This window comes from Zeus faber (genome assembly GCF_960531495.2).
Source record: "Zeus faber genome assembly, chromosome: 7".
Lineage (NCBI taxonomy): Eukaryota > Metazoa > Chordata > Actinopteri > Zeiformes > Zeidae > Zeus > Zeus faber.
The window spans coordinates 19,579,424-19,599,910 of NC_137203.1; the positions used below are offsets into that span (position 1 = coordinate 19,579,424).

At 45.4% G+C, this 20,487-nt stretch overlaps 1 protein-coding gene across 1 annotated transcript in view; it reads right to left on the reverse strand.

Annotated features, from left to right (window-relative positions):
• Positions 1–463: 463 nt before the first annotated feature.
• The window catches only part of LOC307232397 (uncharacterized protein), a 34,781-nt gene continuing 14,757 nt past the window's right edge, over positions 464–20,487 (reverse strand). Inside the window, exons 2-16 of the mRNA XM_080003396.1 lie at positions 14,181–14,236; positions 13,857–13,969; positions 12,959–13,033; positions 7,061–7,204; positions 6,874–6,951; positions 6,548–6,699; positions 5,850–5,904; positions 5,624–5,698; positions 4,843–4,948; positions 4,187–4,756; positions 2,788–3,213; positions 2,370–2,465; positions 1,208–1,368; positions 850–904; positions 464–733 (exon numbers count right to left, since the gene is read on the reverse strand). Coding sequence (XP_079859522.1) covers positions 597–733; positions 850–904; positions 1,208–1,368; positions 2,370–2,465; positions 2,788–3,213; positions 4,187–4,756; positions 4,843–4,948; positions 5,624–5,698; positions 5,850–5,904; positions 6,548–6,699; positions 6,874–6,951; positions 7,061–7,204; positions 12,959–13,033; positions 13,857–13,969; positions 14,181–14,236 — 2,299 coding nt within the window. The 3' untranslated portion in view covers positions 464–596. The remainder of the gene's footprint in view (positions 734–849; positions 905–1,207; positions 1,369–2,369; positions 2,466–2,787; positions 3,214–4,186; positions 4,757–4,842; positions 4,949–5,623; positions 5,699–5,849; positions 5,905–6,547; positions 6,700–6,873; positions 6,952–7,060; positions 7,205–12,958; positions 13,034–13,856; positions 13,970–14,180; positions 14,237–20,487) is intronic.

A 20,487-nucleotide genomic window follows, 5' to 3' on the forward strand; every position in this document is an offset into this window, starting at 1 on the left:
AATAACCCGCAACATATAGTAACATAGTTCTCAGATGTATTGAACGCATACAATTCTATATATTCTATACCTATATAGAATATACCCATTTTTTAAATCAAGAGCTGTGAAATAATTGGATTACTTCTCAAAATGACCAAGCAGTAATTAGAATGGAATGCCTGACGTTTTGCGTGACAGGTGTAGAACAAGGGGGAGCATTTACACTTCAAAATAGCAGCAGAATGTGCCGCTATACCACACATGGCATTTTTTTCATTTTTGTTCCACAAAAATTATTGTCTCTATCTTTGAGTCTAGGGGAACGCCGCGCGGGAGCGCTTTCTGTCGCCGCAGATCAACATAGAGACAAGTTTTTTTATTCCACATTGACTTGCAATAAACAACATTTCAGTAAAGGAATATTTAAAAGACAAAAATGTACTAGTTAAAGAATGTATGGGGAGATGGTTTTCCCTGAGTGTGTGTGTGTGTGTGTGTGTGTGTGTGTGTGTGTGTGTGTGTGTGTGTGTGTGTGTGTGTGTGTATGTTTGCGCGCGCGTGTATGTGCATGTGTCGTTATCGCCGTCTTCCGGTCCGTCTGCGTCGCTGTCTCTCTAGATGGTCTCCACGTAGTTGGCGGGGAAGAGGCCTTGGTGGCCATCTTTGCTGCAGCCCCTCCACCAGGCCTTGTCGATGGTCTCCACGTCGCTAATGATGTCGCCTGGTTCGAAGGAGATCTCCGATTCGTCCTCTGGAAGAAGCCCGCCGGTAAACCCGGAAAACCCGTGAATCAACATGTAATCACTGCTAAGGGCAGGGGTTGTATTTAGACTTTAGATGACGAATCCCCCGAAAATGACACCTTACCGGCTTGGTAGTCATACAGAGCGCGCACACACATCTGTCTCTCTGGTTCATCATCCTGGAGGGAAAAAGCAAAGGAGCGTATGAAAGGAGGCAAGAACAAGAGAGGGAGAGAGACAGAGAGAGAGAGAGGAGTTGTATCATCAACGGACTCCTTACACAGTCAATGCAAAAAACTGTCGCGTTTTCATGTTTAAAAAATAAAATGTATTCAATGAAATAAAAAAAAGAGAATAAAAAATTATAGAATCAATTATTTTTTTATTCTCTTTTTAATTTCATTGTAATTATTATTTTGTTTTCTGCACGTCAATGTCGGGTGTGTGTGTGTGTGTGTGTGTGTTTGTTGGTCGGCGTTTACCTCTTGTCCGTTCTCTGAAATCTCCTCCTCCTCCTCCTCCTCCTCCTCCTCCTCCTCCTCCTCCTCTGCTATACATTCTTCCTTCACTTTTCCATCTGTTTCATAGCACACCGCCATCTCTGGAGTACTGAGCCCTGTATCTGATGGACTCAAAGAGCGATCTGAGGAAATACAAAAGAAAGCTGAATAAATACAAATCATAGGTAAATGGATGTCACTGTAACATTTGTGGTGTATTATGTAGAAAATCAATGTGGTAGCATAGAATACTGTAGAATAGTATAGTATAGTATAATATTCTAAAGTGTAGTATAGTATAATATAATATAGCATAGTACTTTATATAGTATAGTATACAGTAGCACAGCATAGTATAGATATAGTTTAGTATATTATAGAATGGTATAGTCTAGTATATTATAAGTTCAGTATAGTATAGTATAAAATAGTAGAGTATAGTATAGTATAGTATAGTATAGTATAGAATAAAATATAGAATAGTATAGTATAGTATAGTATAGTATAGTATAGTATAGTATAGTATAGAATAAAATATAGAATAGTATCGTATAGTATAGTATAGTATAGTATAGTATAGTCTTAAATAGTATAATATAGTATAAAAAAGAATAGATTAGTATAGTATAAAATAGTATAGTATAGTATGGTATAGTATAAAAAGGTATAGTATAGTATAGTATAGTATAGTATAGTATAGTATAGTATAGTATAGTATAGTATAGTATAAGTATACTGTAGTATAGTATAGTACAGTATATCATAATATAGTATTGTATAGTATAGTATAGTATTGTTTATGTATTCTGTAGTACAGTATAGTACAGTATCAAATTGTATAATATAGTGTAAGTATACTGTAGTATAGTATAGTACAGTATAGTATAAAATAGTATAGCACAGTATAATATAGTATAGTATAGTCTTAAATAGTGTAATATAGTATAGAAAATTATAGATTAGTATAGTATAATATAGTATTGAATAGTATAGTATAGTATAGTATAGTATAGTATAGTATAGTATAGTATACTATCGTAAAGTATCATATAGTATTATATAGTTTAGTATAGTATAGAATCGTAACGTATCATATTGTATAGTACAGTGCATTACTATAATATATTATAGTATAGTAAAAGACCTATGCCGTTCTCTTCCATGTCCTCTCCGTTTGTGATGCCGTTGGTTGATATGATCACAGCCTCGTGGTTGATTTTCTGGCAAATAACTTCGGTATCTGAATCATAAATAACATCAACCAACTTTTTTGATCAACTTGTGCTTCACAAGACATCAGAAAATAGTAAACAAATGTTAAAAATCAAACTTATATCACAATCAATAGAAAAAAATCTCAACAATAGTTGAGATTCAAATAGATGTATTAAAACAAATAGATGCATTACAAAACGCAACAAGACTAAAATACAGAATTAAAGGGAAAATCAAATGGGATCATAGAAATACAGAAATAGGAAATGGTGACCTTCACTTTCATTCAGTAACATAACACCAATAACAACATTGTTGTGATAATGTGAGATGCACATAAACTGTACCTGTCCCTGCTGGCTCCTCCTCCTCTTCCTCTGAAAGCTCCACCACCGTGGCGGTGGCAGACGCCTGGCCGGCATCCGACTGGTCCTTCTCCCGTCCCTCACCCTCTTCCTCCCCCTCGTCCTGCTCCGGCTCAGCTGGCTGCTCCAAGGACGAAGGCTCTAGTTGCTGTGGCGATGCCGCCTCCACTTCTCCCACTTCCCCCACTTCCTCCTCTTCCCCCACTTCCTCCTCTTCCTCCTGCTCTGTGACCACCATGATGGCCTCCATGGTGACGGGGATGGACTGCGGTTCCGATATGTACTCGTCTCCTCCTTTCTCCTCTTCCTCCGCCTCCTCCTCCCCATCTTCCTCCACCAGTACAGCCTGTACTTTGTAGCCTGTTTCTGAGACCAGCTCGGTGTGCATTAGGGAGGCTGTGTGAAGGTCTGGAGGAGGGAAAACATGAGAGAAATTAGAAAGTAAAAACACAACACACAAGTCTAAGCTTATGGCTGTATATTTATATATTAAAGGACATTATAACAAGGCTCTGTGGAATACCAAATTCTGATTGGTGAAAAGCGTCATTCAGAGGTCAGTCATTTTTGAATAATGACCGTTGTCTCTTAATAATGATCATTGCCAAAGGCAACTACTTCTCCACTAGCTAGTGGCGCCATCTTGTGCATCACATGGAGACTACAACGGAAGAGAGGAAGAAGGATGTCGGCATCAAAATCCCCAATGTCCCCTTCAGCGTGACTAATTTTACCATTCATGTAAATATATAATTTAACATGAATAACAAAAGATATGTAGGGTGTTTATGTAGGGCACACATATATATACATATAAATATATATACATATATAATTATATATATATATTTTGTAGGGCCCATATAGTGGGCTACTAGGCTGTAGTGGTAGCTATGTTGTTGTGGATTACCTTTCTTCGTGGAATCCCATAAACGTAATAATTTCAAATCAATATTCCGTGTCAAAGAAATAAGCGGTATAATGTAGCACCAGCCGGTCATATAGTGTAAAATAAACCCCAAATAACCCCCAAAATACCCCCCCACCAAAGCTTTGCGCAGGGGGTTATTTGGCCGATAATGACCCGCTGGCTGCACATCATCTCTTATTCCTGTGACTGAGAGATGAAACTCAGGAGAACTGCCACAGGGAGAGAAAGCAACCCTATTTGCATGTTTATATCTTATACGACTTAAGGAGCTTTGTGTCCACGTGTGCTTGATATATCAGTATAAAACCAAAGGAGAACCAACCATCAAGGAGCTGAGGCATTTGGGTCGTGGACGGATGTGTTTTTTCATTTATGTTCCCCGTTTCATATACAGTATATTGAAAATAATTGTAGGTTTAAGTGCGGGCTTATAAAATCCTCCCTTCCCACCTGAGGTTTGTTGGGGACCCTCAGAGAGCGGAGCGGTGGGGTCCTGGGGACCTGGGAGAGCCTCAAAGCCAGTTAGTTCGGTCTGGGTGTCCTCGGGCAAAGGAGGCAGGACCTGGGTCGGGACAAGGCTCAGGGGCGGTGTCATATGGGAAGAGGGCGGCACATCCGGGTGGTCTGGGTGGTCTTCCGGAGAAAGGGAGTCCAGGAGACTGGGGGAGGCGGGTGGCGCGGAAGGCTGCGTGGGAGACGACCGCGGAGACCTGGACTCCCGGCCGGCGAGCGGGAGGCCGGGCAGGGAGGAGGCCGGAGGGGCGGCGCACACGGGGGACGGGGGCGGGGAAATCATCCGGCCCCGGGGGCTCTGCGGGGAGGCGATGGGGCGGAAGTCGGGGCTGGCGGGCGGAGAGGTGGCGCGGAAGAGCGGGGAGGGGGGAGCCCGGGAAAAGGGGGACATCAGGGGGGAGACCAGGGGAGGACTGTGAGGGGACGACGCCTTCCTCTCGTCCTGCTTGGAGAAGATGAAGGCCGTGTCCGTGAGGCTGCGCTGGTACCGTCTCAGCGGAGGTTTGCCTGGATGGAAAGACGGGTTAAGGAATTTGTCCGGAGGCCGAGGATTTCGGGAACTTAAAGGTACATACATATACATGCAACTCTACCGGAGCGTGGAGATCCAGGACTGAGAGGACCCTGTGACGATGAGGACAGCTGTCTGAAGAACTCCCTGGGGTTCATGGAGCGCTGGGACACCAGCACCGCTGCCTCCTACAGGTCAAAAGTTATATGACCATTCAAACATGAATACGTGTTGTGGGTAAGGGCCTCATAGGTACGGCGGCCCTGAGAGCTCAGGCTTACGAAAACACATGCACATAGAAAAAATACAAGAAGATTAAGAAGGCCAAAAGATTCCCCCAAAGGATCTGAATCGTTCGCGAACTTCACCAAATCGTACATGAAGACTTACACTGAAACGCAAATGTAAATGTAAAGTGAGATTTATCAGATAGAACGTGTAACCAGGCACACTATGGAATAACAGTTTGCATTTTCTGAGCATTTTCCCACGGACAGGGAAGTAGGGAAACAGGAAAACATTGAGGAAATAAACAAAGCATTTAGGCGAAAACTCCAACCAAAATAATTCCTATCTGTTGAACAAAAATATTTATGGTTTATTTTTTTTAAAGAATAATCTGTTGCATTTACGATTGAATTAACCATGTAGCCATGGATGTTTCATGTGTTTATTTTATATCACTGGCAAATTATATTTGAAAAGGCTTTTCCCACCTGGAGGGTCCTATTGGACGACTCGTCTGCAGAGTTTTGCATCACAAATTTTAAGTTTGAAACAGTTTAAACAGCAGGTTTATGAAGACAAAGCGTCTCTTAGCGCTTTTTGACTAATAACGCGCTGGAGAACATCGGATAACTTACCGCCGCCATCTCTATGGACTCGCTCCTCCGCAGGCGAGCCCTCATGTCCTCCTCATGCTCTCGCTGTTGCTCCTCCTGTCAGTTCAAAAATAATACTGCTAATTAGAAAGCACTCATTCTGAACACACACACACACACACACACACACACACACACACATCCACGCGCGGGCACACACACGCACACATACTGTACACGCATATACACTAAAACAAAATTCACCCACCCATCTTGTCTTCTCCTGCCTGCGCAGAGCTTGCTCTTGCTCGGCCCGTTTCCTCCTGCCAGAGGGCACAAAGTTTCCTACGTCATTAACCCTGATCCATCAGCGTTAGCCCATAATGATAGTGAATTTACTGCCTACTTGATTCTTTAAATCTACTCGGTTTGATCTCTAATAGCTGCACCATGCCGCATATCCGTTAGAGGGCACTGCTGTCGTGTTCATGCTGCTCACACGACAGCAGTGCCCTTTCGTCGCTCGTGGAAACCACAAGCCAAACCCAATGTGGGTTTGGCTTGTGGTTTCCACGAGCGATGAAAGGTTCGCCCCTTTTTTTGACGCCCGGTTCTTGACGAGACACACATTAAAAATCGTTCCTTTGATTGAGTCGGCGTGGCGCGCCGTGAGGGAGGCACAGCTTCCTGTGAACGACCAACGACAGTCTGAGGAGTGGGTTCGGCTCTTGAGTTGCGAAAGGAATTCTTACAGGAATCATTTCATTCTGTCCAAATTATTGAGCGCGATTCAATATGAACTTTGGCAAATGCCTTGGCCTTTGTGACTTTGGACTTTAATATTGTCCTCAATAATTATTTCCAGTTTTGAGCCTCAGATGTATTTGCTGTGACTCCAGACTCCTGAGTCATTTGAGACGGTTTGTTCGTGGCGAACGAGTGGTTTGCGAGTCACTCGTGTCCCACCGTTGCTCCTCGATCATCTGCAGCTTCTCGTTCATCTTCCTGTCTCTCTCCTCCGCTTCCTGTCGCTCCTTCAGGACTCTCTCCCTCTCCAGGCGCCTCCTCTCCTCCGCCACTCGCCGCCTCTCCTGGTCCTTCCTCTCCTCCTCCTCGCGCTGGCACAAACGGGCAGAGGGATTTGTGGCTTTTTTTTTTTTTTGCTTTAACGTTTATATACAACTTCAAATTTCTTTCCTACGCACTCGGCTGAGCTCGGAGGACAACTCACGACATTTCAACGATTGGATTGTGCGCCCCTCCCAAAAAAAAAGGGGTCTATTTCTTGGTACCTCAGCACGTGCCCAGAAGGAGTCTCTGTTGATTCGTCTCATCTCCATCGCAGCGTTAGTTTTTCTGTAATTTGTGCCCTGCGTGACAAAGTAAAGAAAAAAATGAAAAGTTCATGTGAGGACCCCACTCTCACCCTGATCCTCTATCGCCACCCTGTGGTCAGATCGGGAACCGCGGCCCACTCACCACCATCTCCTCCTTCTGCGCCGACTTGGAACTCCTCCGGACCCACTCCGAGGGCCCGCGGGGCTGGACCTTGCCGAGCTCCTCGACTATCTTCTCCTCTGTCACGTCCTCCGCCTTCTCTGCACCGATGAACACATGGGCCTCCTGTGAAAAACAAGAGCGCGCAAACTCACGTTACTCACAAATCCCAAACACGTGTACCTACGCAGGGCCGGGCAGTAATATTAAAATATAGATCTGGGCCACTGCCCGACCATCGTGTGCAATCCGATATCACCGTTGTCAATCACTTCTCATGTGTTAAAAACAAATAATAAGCAATGGCTGTTTCGAAACCAAACCCGAGCACATTGATTACTCAAAAACCGAAAGGATACTAATTATATCCGATCACTGTCACTGAATTATACAATTTGGCAACCATTCTGTCAGTCTTGGCAACCAACAGCTTCTACGTGGTTGCCAACTTGGCAGCAACTTCTAAAACTTAGTGCCAGGCCCTTGTACATACATGTACAAGTTAGTAAGACAGACAGACAGACAGACAGGTAGATAGACAGACTGACAGACATATAGACAGACCCGCAGAAAGACAGACAGACAGACAGACGGACACACTCTTCCCCAAACTGCAGAGCTCGGTTCAAATATCTCGACTCCCCCGTTCCACAAACTCCCATCAGTCTTTGGAGGTTAAATAAATAAAACTCCACCCCCCAGGTTCTGTCTCCCTCCCTCTCGCTCCTTCCACGTCTCGTTCTCTCATTTTTTTCGCTCAACACTCCAAATCCCCCCCGGCTGAGTGGGTTGAGAGGGAGGAGCAGATGGAGGGTGGTGGTGGTTACGCTGGTGTTAACACCTCTAAATCTCTTAAGTATCTGTCATTACCAGTGGGTTTAAAGATGCTCTGTTGATATTAACCACCTCGGGGCTTAAGCACTCTTAACTCTGAAGACACTCATTATCCCCCAAACTGTCTTTGGTCGTTCAATAACGGTTGTGCCGCTTCACCAACGAATAAACATTTTATCCCGATTTTTCTTTTTTTGTCCTTATGCCTCCTCAGGCCTTTTTTTCTCTCGCACATTTACTTCACCTTTTTAAGTGTAATATTGCCATCTCAACCTCTCACCCCGCTCATCTTCGACCTACCATTGCACTTATATTCCTTTGTAAATCCAAAACAATATTTGTAAAAAAAAAACAAAAAAACATCTGTGTCCTATTCAGTGTCCGGTTTTCACAAAACGTGCTTACACAACGGCAAACTCAAAGCAGCAACACACCCAAAAAATCTGCTGCTGGGGACTCGCCTTGACACGGCGCTCGCACTACCAGCTGAGACATGCATCAGACTGACAGCAGAGAGAGAGGAGGAGGAGGAGGAGGAGGGGGGAGGAAGAGGGAGAGATGGTGGGAAAGAGGAAAGAAAGAGAGAAAGAAAGAAGGAAATAAAGAAAGAAAGAAGGAAAGAAAGAAAGAAAGAAAGAAAGAAAGAAAGAAAGAAAGAAAGAAGGAAAGAAAGGAAGAAGTAAAAGAACACAATAGTAGCAGTGTTGTGGGAATACCGTTCGATGCCAATGAGGGATTTGGAAGGGAGAGGCAGAGGCTCGTTATAGAGTTTTGAATCCCAACAATTTATTATTATCACCACGAGGGGGCGCAACACCAAACATCTGTGTGTGTGTGTGTGTGTGTGTGTGTGTGTGTGTGTGTGTGTGTGTGTGTGTGTGTGTGTGTGTGTGTCTGCCAACTCATTCTGACTGGTATATTCTTTGCCATGCAGTACATAAAGCTGTGGCTGTAAACACACCACACCGTATGAACCCGCACATGAACAATGTACATATTCAGGGGAAAGAAGCTGAACAGATCAATCGAAAATGTTCTTTGTTTTATGTTTTGATGTGTGTCCGTGAACATTGAGCAACATCAAAATAAGTGATCAGCGTTACGTGAAACATGTCGGCCGCATTCTGTCGGAGGCCCAATTTCCAACCCGTTAGTGGTTTAGGGGCCTGACAAAATTCGTGAAGTCAAAAAAAGCAATTTTCCTCCTTAATAGTGTCGTGAATGCAGTGAAAATTCCAAAATACCTTCACATTCTTCTAATTATCTTCATCAATTTACAAAAAATGGCTTAAAATGAACAAATAGATGGACTAGATGACATTCTCTCAGGTTTTATACTGTTAAATGGACACTGCTTCTGCATAGTGTGGCTGTTGTTTCCTTAAGCGCTCCAGGTATTTCTGTAATCCATGTAACCACAGTTCATGGCTGACGTTCAAGTTAATTGGAAGGACCAGTCTGCATGGATGCACGCAGGCTGGGGCGGGGCGCCAGGTGAGAAGGCCCGACGGGGGTTCTCGGTCTCTCCGAATGTGTACGTGTGAAAAATCACCGATGGCGTCATTCCTCTGACTGCTACTGGTTTGACAAGGTGACGGACGTATAACCATACTACTGTGAGAAAAGTACGTTTCAGTGAGAGACTCGGAGAGATTTGTTTATTGAGAAATTAATCACTCAACGGGAACAGATGCTTTGCAGACAGGCGGTATGACTGTTGCCCTTTTAACAAGCGCTGACGTTCAAAAAACAATGATGCTTTGTTTGGGCTCTGGGAGCTCGTAAGGTTTTATGGCTGATGACCGAACGCGTTCCTGTGTGGAAGGCTTCGCGGCCCTGGCATCTGCGTGATGTGTGAAACTATCGACGTGTGCGGGTCTGAACGCGGTCAGCGCGACCGGAGGAGACGGGATGGCTCTTTGATGCATCACCGTCCGAGTCCCATCAGAATATTTGCGCTAATGCGAGCCACATGCAGCCATGACGTGGACATGGCAGAATGTGTCTCGTATCAATCTGAATCAGGGCCCGGCTCATAAAACTAAGAGGTAAAGAAAATAGTGTGCACTTAGGTACTGACTAATGGAACATTCACACAAGAACGAGAGAGGGAAAGTGGGAAGGAAAGAGAGCGAAGGGAGAGAGAGATAGATTGATGAACTCCCTTTTTCATTTAGAATCCACTAAGAGGCGGCTGAAAGGGCGGTGAAGCCCCATCATATTTATTTCATATGGACTTTCACATAAATGCACTCAATTTGAACTTATCCAAGGTCAAAATAGTTGGTGTATGGCGACCAGTTATTTTCTGTGATACACAATGTGTGTGTGTGTGTGTGTGTGTGTGTGTGCGTGTGTGTGTATGTGTGTGTGTGCACGCGCGCATTTGTTAAGGTTAGTGGTTCAATCCCTATCCGATTATTCCCTTTTATTATTCGATAAATGGCACACCGTTGACACATACTGCTATGATATATAAACAATTTTATCATAATCCCATTTTTTCTATCTCACACCCAGAAACACCGACACCTTGTCTCACGGTTCTCCACAAACACATGTACAGTTACAATGTCTGTGAGCCTGTCATTATCACAAATCTTATAATTTCGTATTTTTATAGACTATATTAACACCATATCGTCATGGCCCCAGCCCAGCCAGTCACCAGTTAAAAAAACAACAAACATTCTACAGATGCTTGTGCAGTTGACTGGGTGATGCCTTTATGTGGAAAGTAATCAGAAGGGTTGAACTTAACCCATGAACTAGTTCGATGTAATCAAGTATGCAAAAAAAAATCACAGTTTCAAGGACACAGATGGAGGGGAGATGACGTGCTTTGTTTTTCTAGTTTAATCAATTCACATATATATCTTATTATAAAAAAATAACATTATTGATTGATAACATTATTAGTAATATATTTTAGCATATTATTTTAGCATATTATTAGGGGTTCAGCCTGAAGGTTATTGCTGGGATTTTTGTTATTATTCTCCTTGGCATTTTTCGGGATAAAAGTGTCTGAAACACAATAACCGCTGAACCCATGGACATGGTTGGAGTCTCATTAGAGCCGGGACGTCTCAGACATCTCGTGGTTCAAGTTTGATAGATATCGACCTACATTTGGAGCAGGAATTAGTGAAAAACTGATGAAAGTCAGATTAGTCTGGGAAGCGAGGAACTTTGCGACATGAACTGAGGTCATATAAGTCCGGTTTCTGTCTCTGGGTGCCCACTGGCATTCGGAGGGTTAAACTGTATCGACCGCATAGTGGTTGCTCCGCGAAACGAGCAAACAGGAGACAACAGAGCGGGGAGCTGATGCAACGTTCAATGTAAACTCAGAACGTCGTGCTTTGCCTTTAAAGAACCCGGAAAACTGTCATACGTACCTAACACGACTGGACCCTGTGTTTAGCTGCCTGCAGCTATATTTATTATTAGTAGTGGTAGTAGTAGTATCAGTGGTAGCATTATTATTATTATTATTTTTGTTATCATATTCTACATATATAATAATCAGAATTGTGACACAGAATTCCTCCCATACTTGTCTTATTGTCTCATTTTCCAATCGGTCGGGCTCAACGGTCTCCCCTGTCACCACTTTGCCGGCTGCAGTTTGTGATTTTGCCAGAAACAATGGAGCTTTCAGTGGCACTTACCGCACGGCCCATTGTGACGAAATGCATGGCAATCACGGCACCAACACGCCAAACAGAACAGGAAGTGGACAGAGGACAGGAAGCGCTCAAAACAATGCAAGGTAAACTACTGTGTGTAAATATAGAGCCCCAGAGTATGTGGACGGCAGGCCGGAAAGGAGAGCGAGGGAGGCAGAAAAGAAAGAAGAGAAGGAGGGGAAGAAAGAAACTGATGGAGACTGGCAAGGGTGTGTTCATGGCCCTACACTGGTATGTGTGTACATTCTGATATTAAGTGATTAATGATGACTCCACCCAAAACAATGTCCTTCTGCCGTACACCATTACTCACTAGCTTAAGCCCTGGTCGGGCAGGTTTCACCCTCCCACACCATTGCCACTACCTGGCCCTGTGTTATTCTGACAACAGTAACCATGGGGATGATGTCAGTGGTATATTATTATTGTTATTGTGATGGGGAAACAGAATCACAAGACATGAATACAGTTATGAAAGCACCTATATGGGTTAAAAGTAGGTAGGTAGGTGGGTAGAGCGGTACGTAGGTAGGTAGGTAGGTAGGTAGGTGAGTAGGTGGGTATGTGTGTAGGGTGGTAGGTAGGTAGTTAGGTAGATAGGTAGGTAGGTAGGTAGGTAGGTAGATATGTAGGTAGGTGAGTAGGTGGGTATGTGTGTAGGGTGGTAGGTAGGTAGGTGGGTAGGTAGGTAGAGAGGTAGGTAGGTAGGTATGTAGGTAGGTGAGTAGGTAGGTATGTGTGTAGGTTGGTAGGTAGGTAGGTGAGTAGGTGAGTAGGTGGGTATGTGTGTAGGTTGGTAGGTAGGTAGGTAGGTAGGTAGGTAGGTAGGTAGGTAGGTAGGTAGGTAGGTGAGTAGGTGGGTATGGGTGTAGGTTGGTAGGTAGGTAGGGAGGTAGGTAGGTAGGTAGGTGAGTAGGTAGGTGAGTAGGTAGGTATGTGTGTAGGTTGGTAGGTAGGTAGGTAGGTAGGTAGGTAGGTAGAGAGGTAGGTAGGTAGATAGGTACGTGTGTAGGTTGGTAGGTAGGTAGGTAGGTAGGTAGGTAGGTAGAGAGGTAGAGAGGTAGGTAGGTAGGTAGATAGGTATGTATGTAGGTTGGTAGGTAGGTAGGTAGGTAGGTAGGTAGGTAGGTAGATAGGTACGTGTGTAGGTTGGTAGGTAGGTAGGTAGATAGGTACGTGTGTAGGTTGGTAGGTAGGTAGATAGGTATGTGTGTAGGTAGGTAGGTAGGTAGGTAGGTAGGCTGGTTAGTAGATAGAGAGGTGCATAGGTAGGTAGTAAAACTAAAACAGCAGCCAATGACTTGAATGAGCATTACTCTGCTGCAGGTGGTGAGTCAGCGCATGTTGAATTTACCTTGAAAAAGTTTTTGACGGCAGGTATGTGGCTGGCACATTCCGTCCTGCGGTACTCATCCACATTTTGACCAACCTGCAGAAAAACAAACGCATTTCAATACCTCCGTCCGCGAGGCCTGGAACGGGCGCTACGCAAAAACAACAAGCCATGAGACCCAATGTGTCAAGTCTGAAACAAGTCCACGCGGTTTCTCCCCCGGAACATTGGAATGGGCGGGATCGGTGTAAGGATGTCGTCAACAGGGCAGTGGCGTGTTGGTCATCACCACGAGAGATGAGGACATTTTGTCTGGCTCTCCGCCTTGACTCCATTTCTTAAAACATACGTAGGCAGAGTACTTTCCTTTAAAAAGCCAGTCCTCCACCGCAATGATTGCTTTGGTCGCTTGCTCCCCAATGCCCTTTGCTGTACGACGCATGTGTAATGACAAGGCTATAAAAGGCTCTTCCCGCCCATGTCAGATGTTAAAAAAGCCTCGGTCAAAACGCGGCTGTAGAATGTTAATAAGCCACTAATCGTAAGACTCCTCCAAATCGTTTCACCGCTCCTGGGGTGCAAATATTTTTCTTTAAGTTAAACACATGATCTCAGAGCTGCTAGGAAAGCAATAGAATAGTCTGGGTGCTGATAAGCAGCGTACGGACCATAGAAGGAATGGCGTGTTTCCATTGATGATAAAGCATGATGACTTGTGCCGTGTGACCCTTTTTCAAATTCTGGTAAAGGTGGAACCCACCACCAGCGATGTAGAACAGCATTTGGAGCATCCCATGCATAAAGCAAATGCACTGAATGGCTTTTTCTTATAAAGTGACAGCAAAATAGAGCGTCACATTTTTTTTTTTTAGCAAAATAATGGTCACGGATTACCACTTTAAACCCGCCCGCCGCTCACCCAGCTGATCATAGCGATGCGTGGACCTCCCGTCTCCGCCGTCCCGACTCTGCACAGGCCGTACTGAGGCTTGGAGACGTGGAACTTGACCGCCAGCTCTGCCGCCCCGCCCGCTGTGAGGGGGAGCAGAGGAAGAGGTGCATGAAAAGAAGCCATGGAAATAGCTTGAAAATGATTATTCAAATATTCAGAGCGGGGGGTGAAAAAAAAAAAAAAGACAAAAAAAAAACAACCCCTGTTCATCCAAAGGTTAATTGTTGCGGCGGTTTCAACTCGCTTTGCAGAAAATCGGTTCATATTCATGGGTGTCAGTCAAAGCTTTACCTCCAGAGTCTGCCAGTTTGAGCTTGTTGCTGACTCCATCGTAGCTGAACAAAGCCCTGTGGACACACCGACAGAAGCAGGTCAACTTCGCGGATACAAGCAGAGGGGCCATACTTCAGGAGGTTCGAGGGCCCCGGTAAAATGGTTAACAGTTCAACTTCACCGTTATTTCATTGACAAGACGTGAGGACCGCGAGAGAATGTACGATAATGACTGTTTTGATAGCAGTTTCGCTGTTGTCTCTCTAACTATAGTATGGCGTCAAATACATCTAACAACAAAAAACCTCCTCAGATTGGGGTTCCACACATGCACGCACACAAATACCAACACACACACACACACACACACACACACACACACACACACACGGATGTTGTGCTGTGCATACCTTTGTCAAAACGCTAACAAGCCTCCCTGCGGTGCAAAGCAGGTCCACAATGCACCAACAAGCCTCTTCATCTGTGACACACGTCCAAGCCACCCCCCCCCCCCCCACACACACACACACACACACCCTCGCCCTTTCATTCCCCTCTGTCCGCTTCCTGTCCTTCAAGCCCTTGTTAGTTGGAGGCCCCTAAATGCGTAAAACAGGGAGGCACTCAGATGCACAAAAAGCCCCATTCATGACGTTTGGGCCCCGTGCGACGCTCAGGCCCTCACCTGAAACGCTCACTGTTTTTTGGTGCGACAGGGCTTCCAATGTTTTTTTTCGGCAGGAAGTAACCTGTCCCCGCGCTCTCCGGAGTCTCCGCTGCGGCTGCTCAGCGTGCGCATGAGATGATTTAAGTGCAACTCCATTGTCACTAAGTGGAGCCGGGGAGCGGAGCCACCAAGCCGCCACTTCGGATGGAAGTCCACAAGAATGAACGGTCAAACGGCTCGAGTGTCTCGGGCAGCCGGGCGGTTTGAACTGGGAAGTGACAGAAATATATGCATGGTTCGATTTGACACTTTGAACAACCACCGCATTCCTAATTTGGTTGCGCGTTTTGGGAGCACGCCGGGGCTAAATATGTGCGTGACTTAACAAGTCGGCCCCCGGAGAGGGCAACGTTGTGAGGGCTCTGCGGGTCTGCTGTGAGTTTGTCTGCGTGTTTGTGTGTGCTTGTGTGTGTGTGTGTGTGTGTGTGTGTGTGTGTGTGTGTGTGTGTCTGTGTGTGTGTGCATTTCGGAACTGCTGGGGGTTCGCCAAGAACATCTGGAGCCGCGTAGCCAGAGCAAGAGGTCAGAAGTAGCTATTACAAGGGGTCAAAGGTGAACTCCTTTGCTGCGAGCGTGCTTGCTCGTGCATGTGTTTTTGCTTCTACTGCCGCGAATGTGTTTCTGAGTTTGTCTGCCGGTGTGTGTGTGTGTGTGTGTGTGTGTGTGTGTGTGTGTGTGTGTGTGTGTGCAAGCTTGCACATTTTCCCCCCATGTGTGCATTGTTTTGCCACCTGGCGATCCTTTTGTCTATTATCACCGTTACACAACAATATAACGATACAATAAGATCACACTGGTTATTAGCCCGTCAGTTATTCGCCTGCGTAAAAGTTTGAAGGAATCTGCGCCCGGTGGTTTTGACGTGCACTGTGTTCACAGTATTCCCGCCACCGAGCCGCGTCTCCTAAGGTCACCGGACCCTGAACCTCATCTTTCCACACACTGCAAGCTTTGCACACAGGCCGACGGCCAACTCACTCCAATAGCCTTCCTGGATCACTGTGTTATTATTTCTGCTACAATCGCTCTCTGTCGGTCGAAAGGGCAGGGAGCAACAAAGATCACTCAGTGTGTGTGTGTGTGTGTGTGTGTGTGTGTGTGTGTGTGTGTGTGTGTTTGTTTCATGAGTACACAATAATCATGTGGCATCTATTGTGCAAGGTTGGCTGTTGTTTCTTTGCTTAAATTATGTGTTTGTTTGTTTGGGTGTGTGGGTTGTGTGTGCGCGTGCGCATATATGGGTGAAAAAGGACAAAATACCTGAGTACAACAAAAACAAACACCCCAGCATAAACACTCGGATTGTCACATTCCGTGTCCAAATAATGCGAAAGGCTTTAAATGCTGTTTTTGAGGGTTTATAGTTCATTTTGAAATATTTGGCATGCAATTTTTTTCAATTTACTATAATGAATAAAAGAATCAAGAAAGTCCCAATAATCATCCCAAATAATCCTGTTTTCAACGTTTTTGCTCGATGACTCTATAAACCACCTATACCTGAATGCGTATGCGTGTCCTCAGACATAGGTCGGTGTCTGTATCATGAAAGTCTCCCTACACTTAGATGTTGATGGTTATTATTTACTCCATGATCCAAGCCCTGGTCCAACAAAACACAGCGCTGCAGGTGTCGACCATCTCTGCACCGTTCCCCCACGTGATCTGAGCCACGTGCTCACAGTGTCTGGGTATGAAGCAATGCAACTCTCAGTGACTTAGCTTTGTGTCAGCGTGATCATGGGCATATCGTCCCAGCTTACGTCCACTGCGATTAGGCCGGCAGACATTCCTGAAGGTCAGGGTCCGCAGTGGTCAGGGTCAAAGATCAGCGTTCCTCTGAAGGAGGTTTAATTGCATGCACAAATTCTCCACCCACAAGGGACGGGAACAGCACAGGAGGCGCTGCTGTGCTGTGGGAGGCTCTTTGTTCTGCCAAATCGCCAGGCAGTGGGGTTTTAAGGATTCTGTTTTTCTGGCGTTTTGAGTAGAGCATTTCGCCGGAGTCTAATGATTCTATAGCTCGACTATACCTCTATACCTACCGCTGTCATGCACGGAACATAATTTTGTGAAAAGACATGACTTATATGTTCAAATTCCCAAGTTTCTGTTGGGATTAACAAAGGAAAAAACAAATGACGAGTGATGATATTGATAATGATGATAAATTAAATTCTGTGTTTATATGCATGGCATTAGGTTGTGGGATTTTAGATTTTTTGTCATTTAGGGTAATCTGGACTACAAAGACATTTTAATGTGGCTATTTGGGTTTGGCAAAGTTGGAAGTTATCGTTATTATTAGTTGGATAGGATTTTCCAATTTTTTCAATTTTTTCAATGTTTCAATTTTTTTTCAATATTTTCCATTTTATTTAGGAGAGGACATGATCATCTGAAAGGCTAGTGAACTACAGAGCGCTGTTTTGTTCCACTATAATGTTAAATTTGATCTGGTCTATTTTAAGGCCCTTGGTCTACAGGTATTCATGAGGACCTACATGCAAATTCCTTTACCACATCCATATAGATGAAGATTCATAAGGCACAAATCCATGCCGTTGTTTCGAGGTGATGGGATCTCCAACAACCATAGTCGTGTTGTGCAACATTGACGACTGACATCATGTGCAGTGACACGCGACGGAGATGCATTATTTCTCCCTCCTGGAGACAAACCAAGACTTCTTTCCAACCGTCAACTGTAGCTGCGTAGGAAACTTAGTGAGAAAAATGGAGTCACCGTGAAATCATAAAAGTCACACCTCATAATGGATGAGCAAGTTCCTCTGCCATGCCAGCCCAACCCAACACTGGAACAGGCCTGTAGCCCTGCCAGTCAGACAACCCGTTTGGGCCAGTAACAAACGGAAAGTAATCATATTCAAAAAAATGACTCATTTCATCAAGATGAGATTCTTTCAACAGTTAAGACATTTATGTTTTTTTGGTTTTTTTTCGGCAGAGGTCCTCCCGGCCATTGGTCCACGGGCTCTAGCCTCAGGGCGGCGGCCTGGCAGGCTGAATGTGAGGTTTCTCTTCAATTGGAAAGACCCTTGTTCGGGCCCAAATGACGGCAAGCGTTCACCCTGCTGAAGCCTCCATGAAGAAGGCACACCAGCGCTCCTCCAAGCGGGGACGCGCTTTGAGCTCCATGTGGCCTGGAGGAATAATTGGGGAATTTTCATGGTGATGATGACTTATTAAAAAGTATTAACTGTACTAAATACATTACATACATACATTACACAGATACATTTCAGTAGATTTGTGCCTTCAAAAATTATAAAAAATAAAAATAAACAGAGAGCGGTGCTGAGTGTCTAATAGGGGGCGGGCAGGAAGAAGCATTTGGCCGTTTCCCCTCCTCTTTTCACACATGTACGTTTCCTGAGAGCGCCACTGGCTGATGAGAAAAACAGCCTCACTCATCTCTGCAGGCCACCTTCAAACCCAGCCAGCTATGAGCTCAGCTCCAAGAGAGAGGGAGGGAGGAGGGGGGAGAAGAGGAGGAGAGAAGAGGAGAGAGAAGAAAAGAAAAGAAGGGCAAAGAATGCACGGGAAGAGGCCGTTAATAAGGGGAAAGAAGGTAGGCCACGCACAGAGTCGAAGAGAAGGACGAGTCAAAGAAGAAACATTGACGTCAGGGTTTGAAACACCCTGTTGTTTTCGGTTTTGTTTCCCCCCCTGTGGAAGCAATTAACAGGGAGAATTAAAAGCCGTGCCGCCGCTGTGACATAAGCGCAGTTTTAAACACATGTGAAAGGAGAGGATCTGCGTAAAAAGTTTAAACACACACACATGCACACACACGCACAGGCACACACACACACACACACACACACACACACACACACACACACACACACACACACACACACACACACACACACACAAGAAAGTGCACAAACAAGTGCATGGTGCACACAATGCATCACTGTGCTGGTGACCACAGGAATGGTTTACTTTGGCCCATTAATAGAGAGACCCAGCGGTGCCTCCAGACGCGCTTGGCTCCTCTCCTCCAATGATAAATGTGATATAACAGGACGCCGTTCGGCGCACTAGAAGCCTCGGATCTATACGACTTCACGGGCTGGTGTAGACATCCAGGGTAAATTCAGCTGCTGCCCGTAGTCATTTCAAAGCGGGTTTTGGATGGTCTTGCTCTGTTTTGTGCCTGTAGTTTATCCAGTTTGCTTGGAAATCCCCGCTACGTTCACTCCATCTTTCCACTATACGTGTATTAATATTACTGTAGTACAATCGGTATACTATATCATACACTTCCCCTCCTTTAAATCATATACTGCAACATCTCATCTTCCATTTTTCTATTTCTATGCGATGGTCTGCCTCCCTCTGTGAACAACGTGAGGGCCAGTTTTCCCTTTATTTATTCCATCTTTACAAGCAGGGGAGATGGGTGAGATTTGGGGTGGGGGTATGCTGCTGGGAGGAGAGCAATAGAGAGAGGAAAGAGAGAGAGAGAGAGAGAGAGAGAGAGAGAGAGAGAGAGAGAGGGAGAGCGAGATGGGAAAAAAGATTGCCAACTGGGAATTTTATTCAGGAAATACTGACTGGATGGAGCCACGGGGCATCCACAGAAAGCCCCTTGTCCCCTACTGTATGAGTGTGTGTGTGTGTGTGTGTGTGTGTGTGTGTGTGTGTGTGTGTGTGTGTGTGTGTGTGTGTGTGTGTGTGTGTGTGTGTGTATGTGTGTGTGTGTGTGTGTGTGTGCGTGCGTGCGTGTGTGAGAGAGTGCATGCGTGCCTGTGTGTGTGTCTGTGTGTGTCTGTGTGTGTGTGTGTGTGTGTGTGTCTATCTCCCTCACACACCATCATGTTCCCATACCATTTCTGCGCTTTGGCCCTGGCAGGTCATCCGTCAGGATGCCCTCGCAGTGGCTGGAGCAACGGCTCTTTCTTTCTACCTCTCTATCCTTTCACCTCTCTCTCTTTTCCCTTCCCTCCCTTCCCCGTTCATTTTCCACCTTTGGTGTTTCACCTCCCCCGCTGCTCCCACCAACTCCCTCCCTCCATCCTCTTGGCTTAATGCTAACCCGGGCTCACTCATAGAGCTATTTTTAACCCGTCTCTCCGTCTCCCTCTGCAGTCTGAGTCGGAGTGGGGGAACTCGGAGACATCCCCGAAGAGCACGGCAGTCATTTCCTCTCTCCCGGCGTGGACAAAACAGCACAGTCAGAGCCAGTCTGAATGAGGAAAAATCTTTGCGTCCGGCTGTGTAACCGTTACTTGCAGATCTCACCTGTAGTGACCCGTATAAAGACGCGGTGCTTCGCCGCTTCTCTCACCGCCTATCCAAAATCCAACGCTCTTCTCGCAATTGTTTCAAAGGAAAACTCTTTTAACTCTTTTGATCCGGAAATGAGGCAAATGCAGTCCCAGAAGACTCCCGTCGCGATTGTCCATTGACTTCCAGTGATCAAAAAACAAGAGCTCAGATAAAAAATAACAAACGGGAAAGAGTTTAGTCCTTCACCGACCAAATCCTAATGCGTGTCTTGCTCGCCCTTTTCCAGCAGCGGTTCCCAATTTCAACCCGGAATCGCTGCAGTCGACCCAGACACCGCTT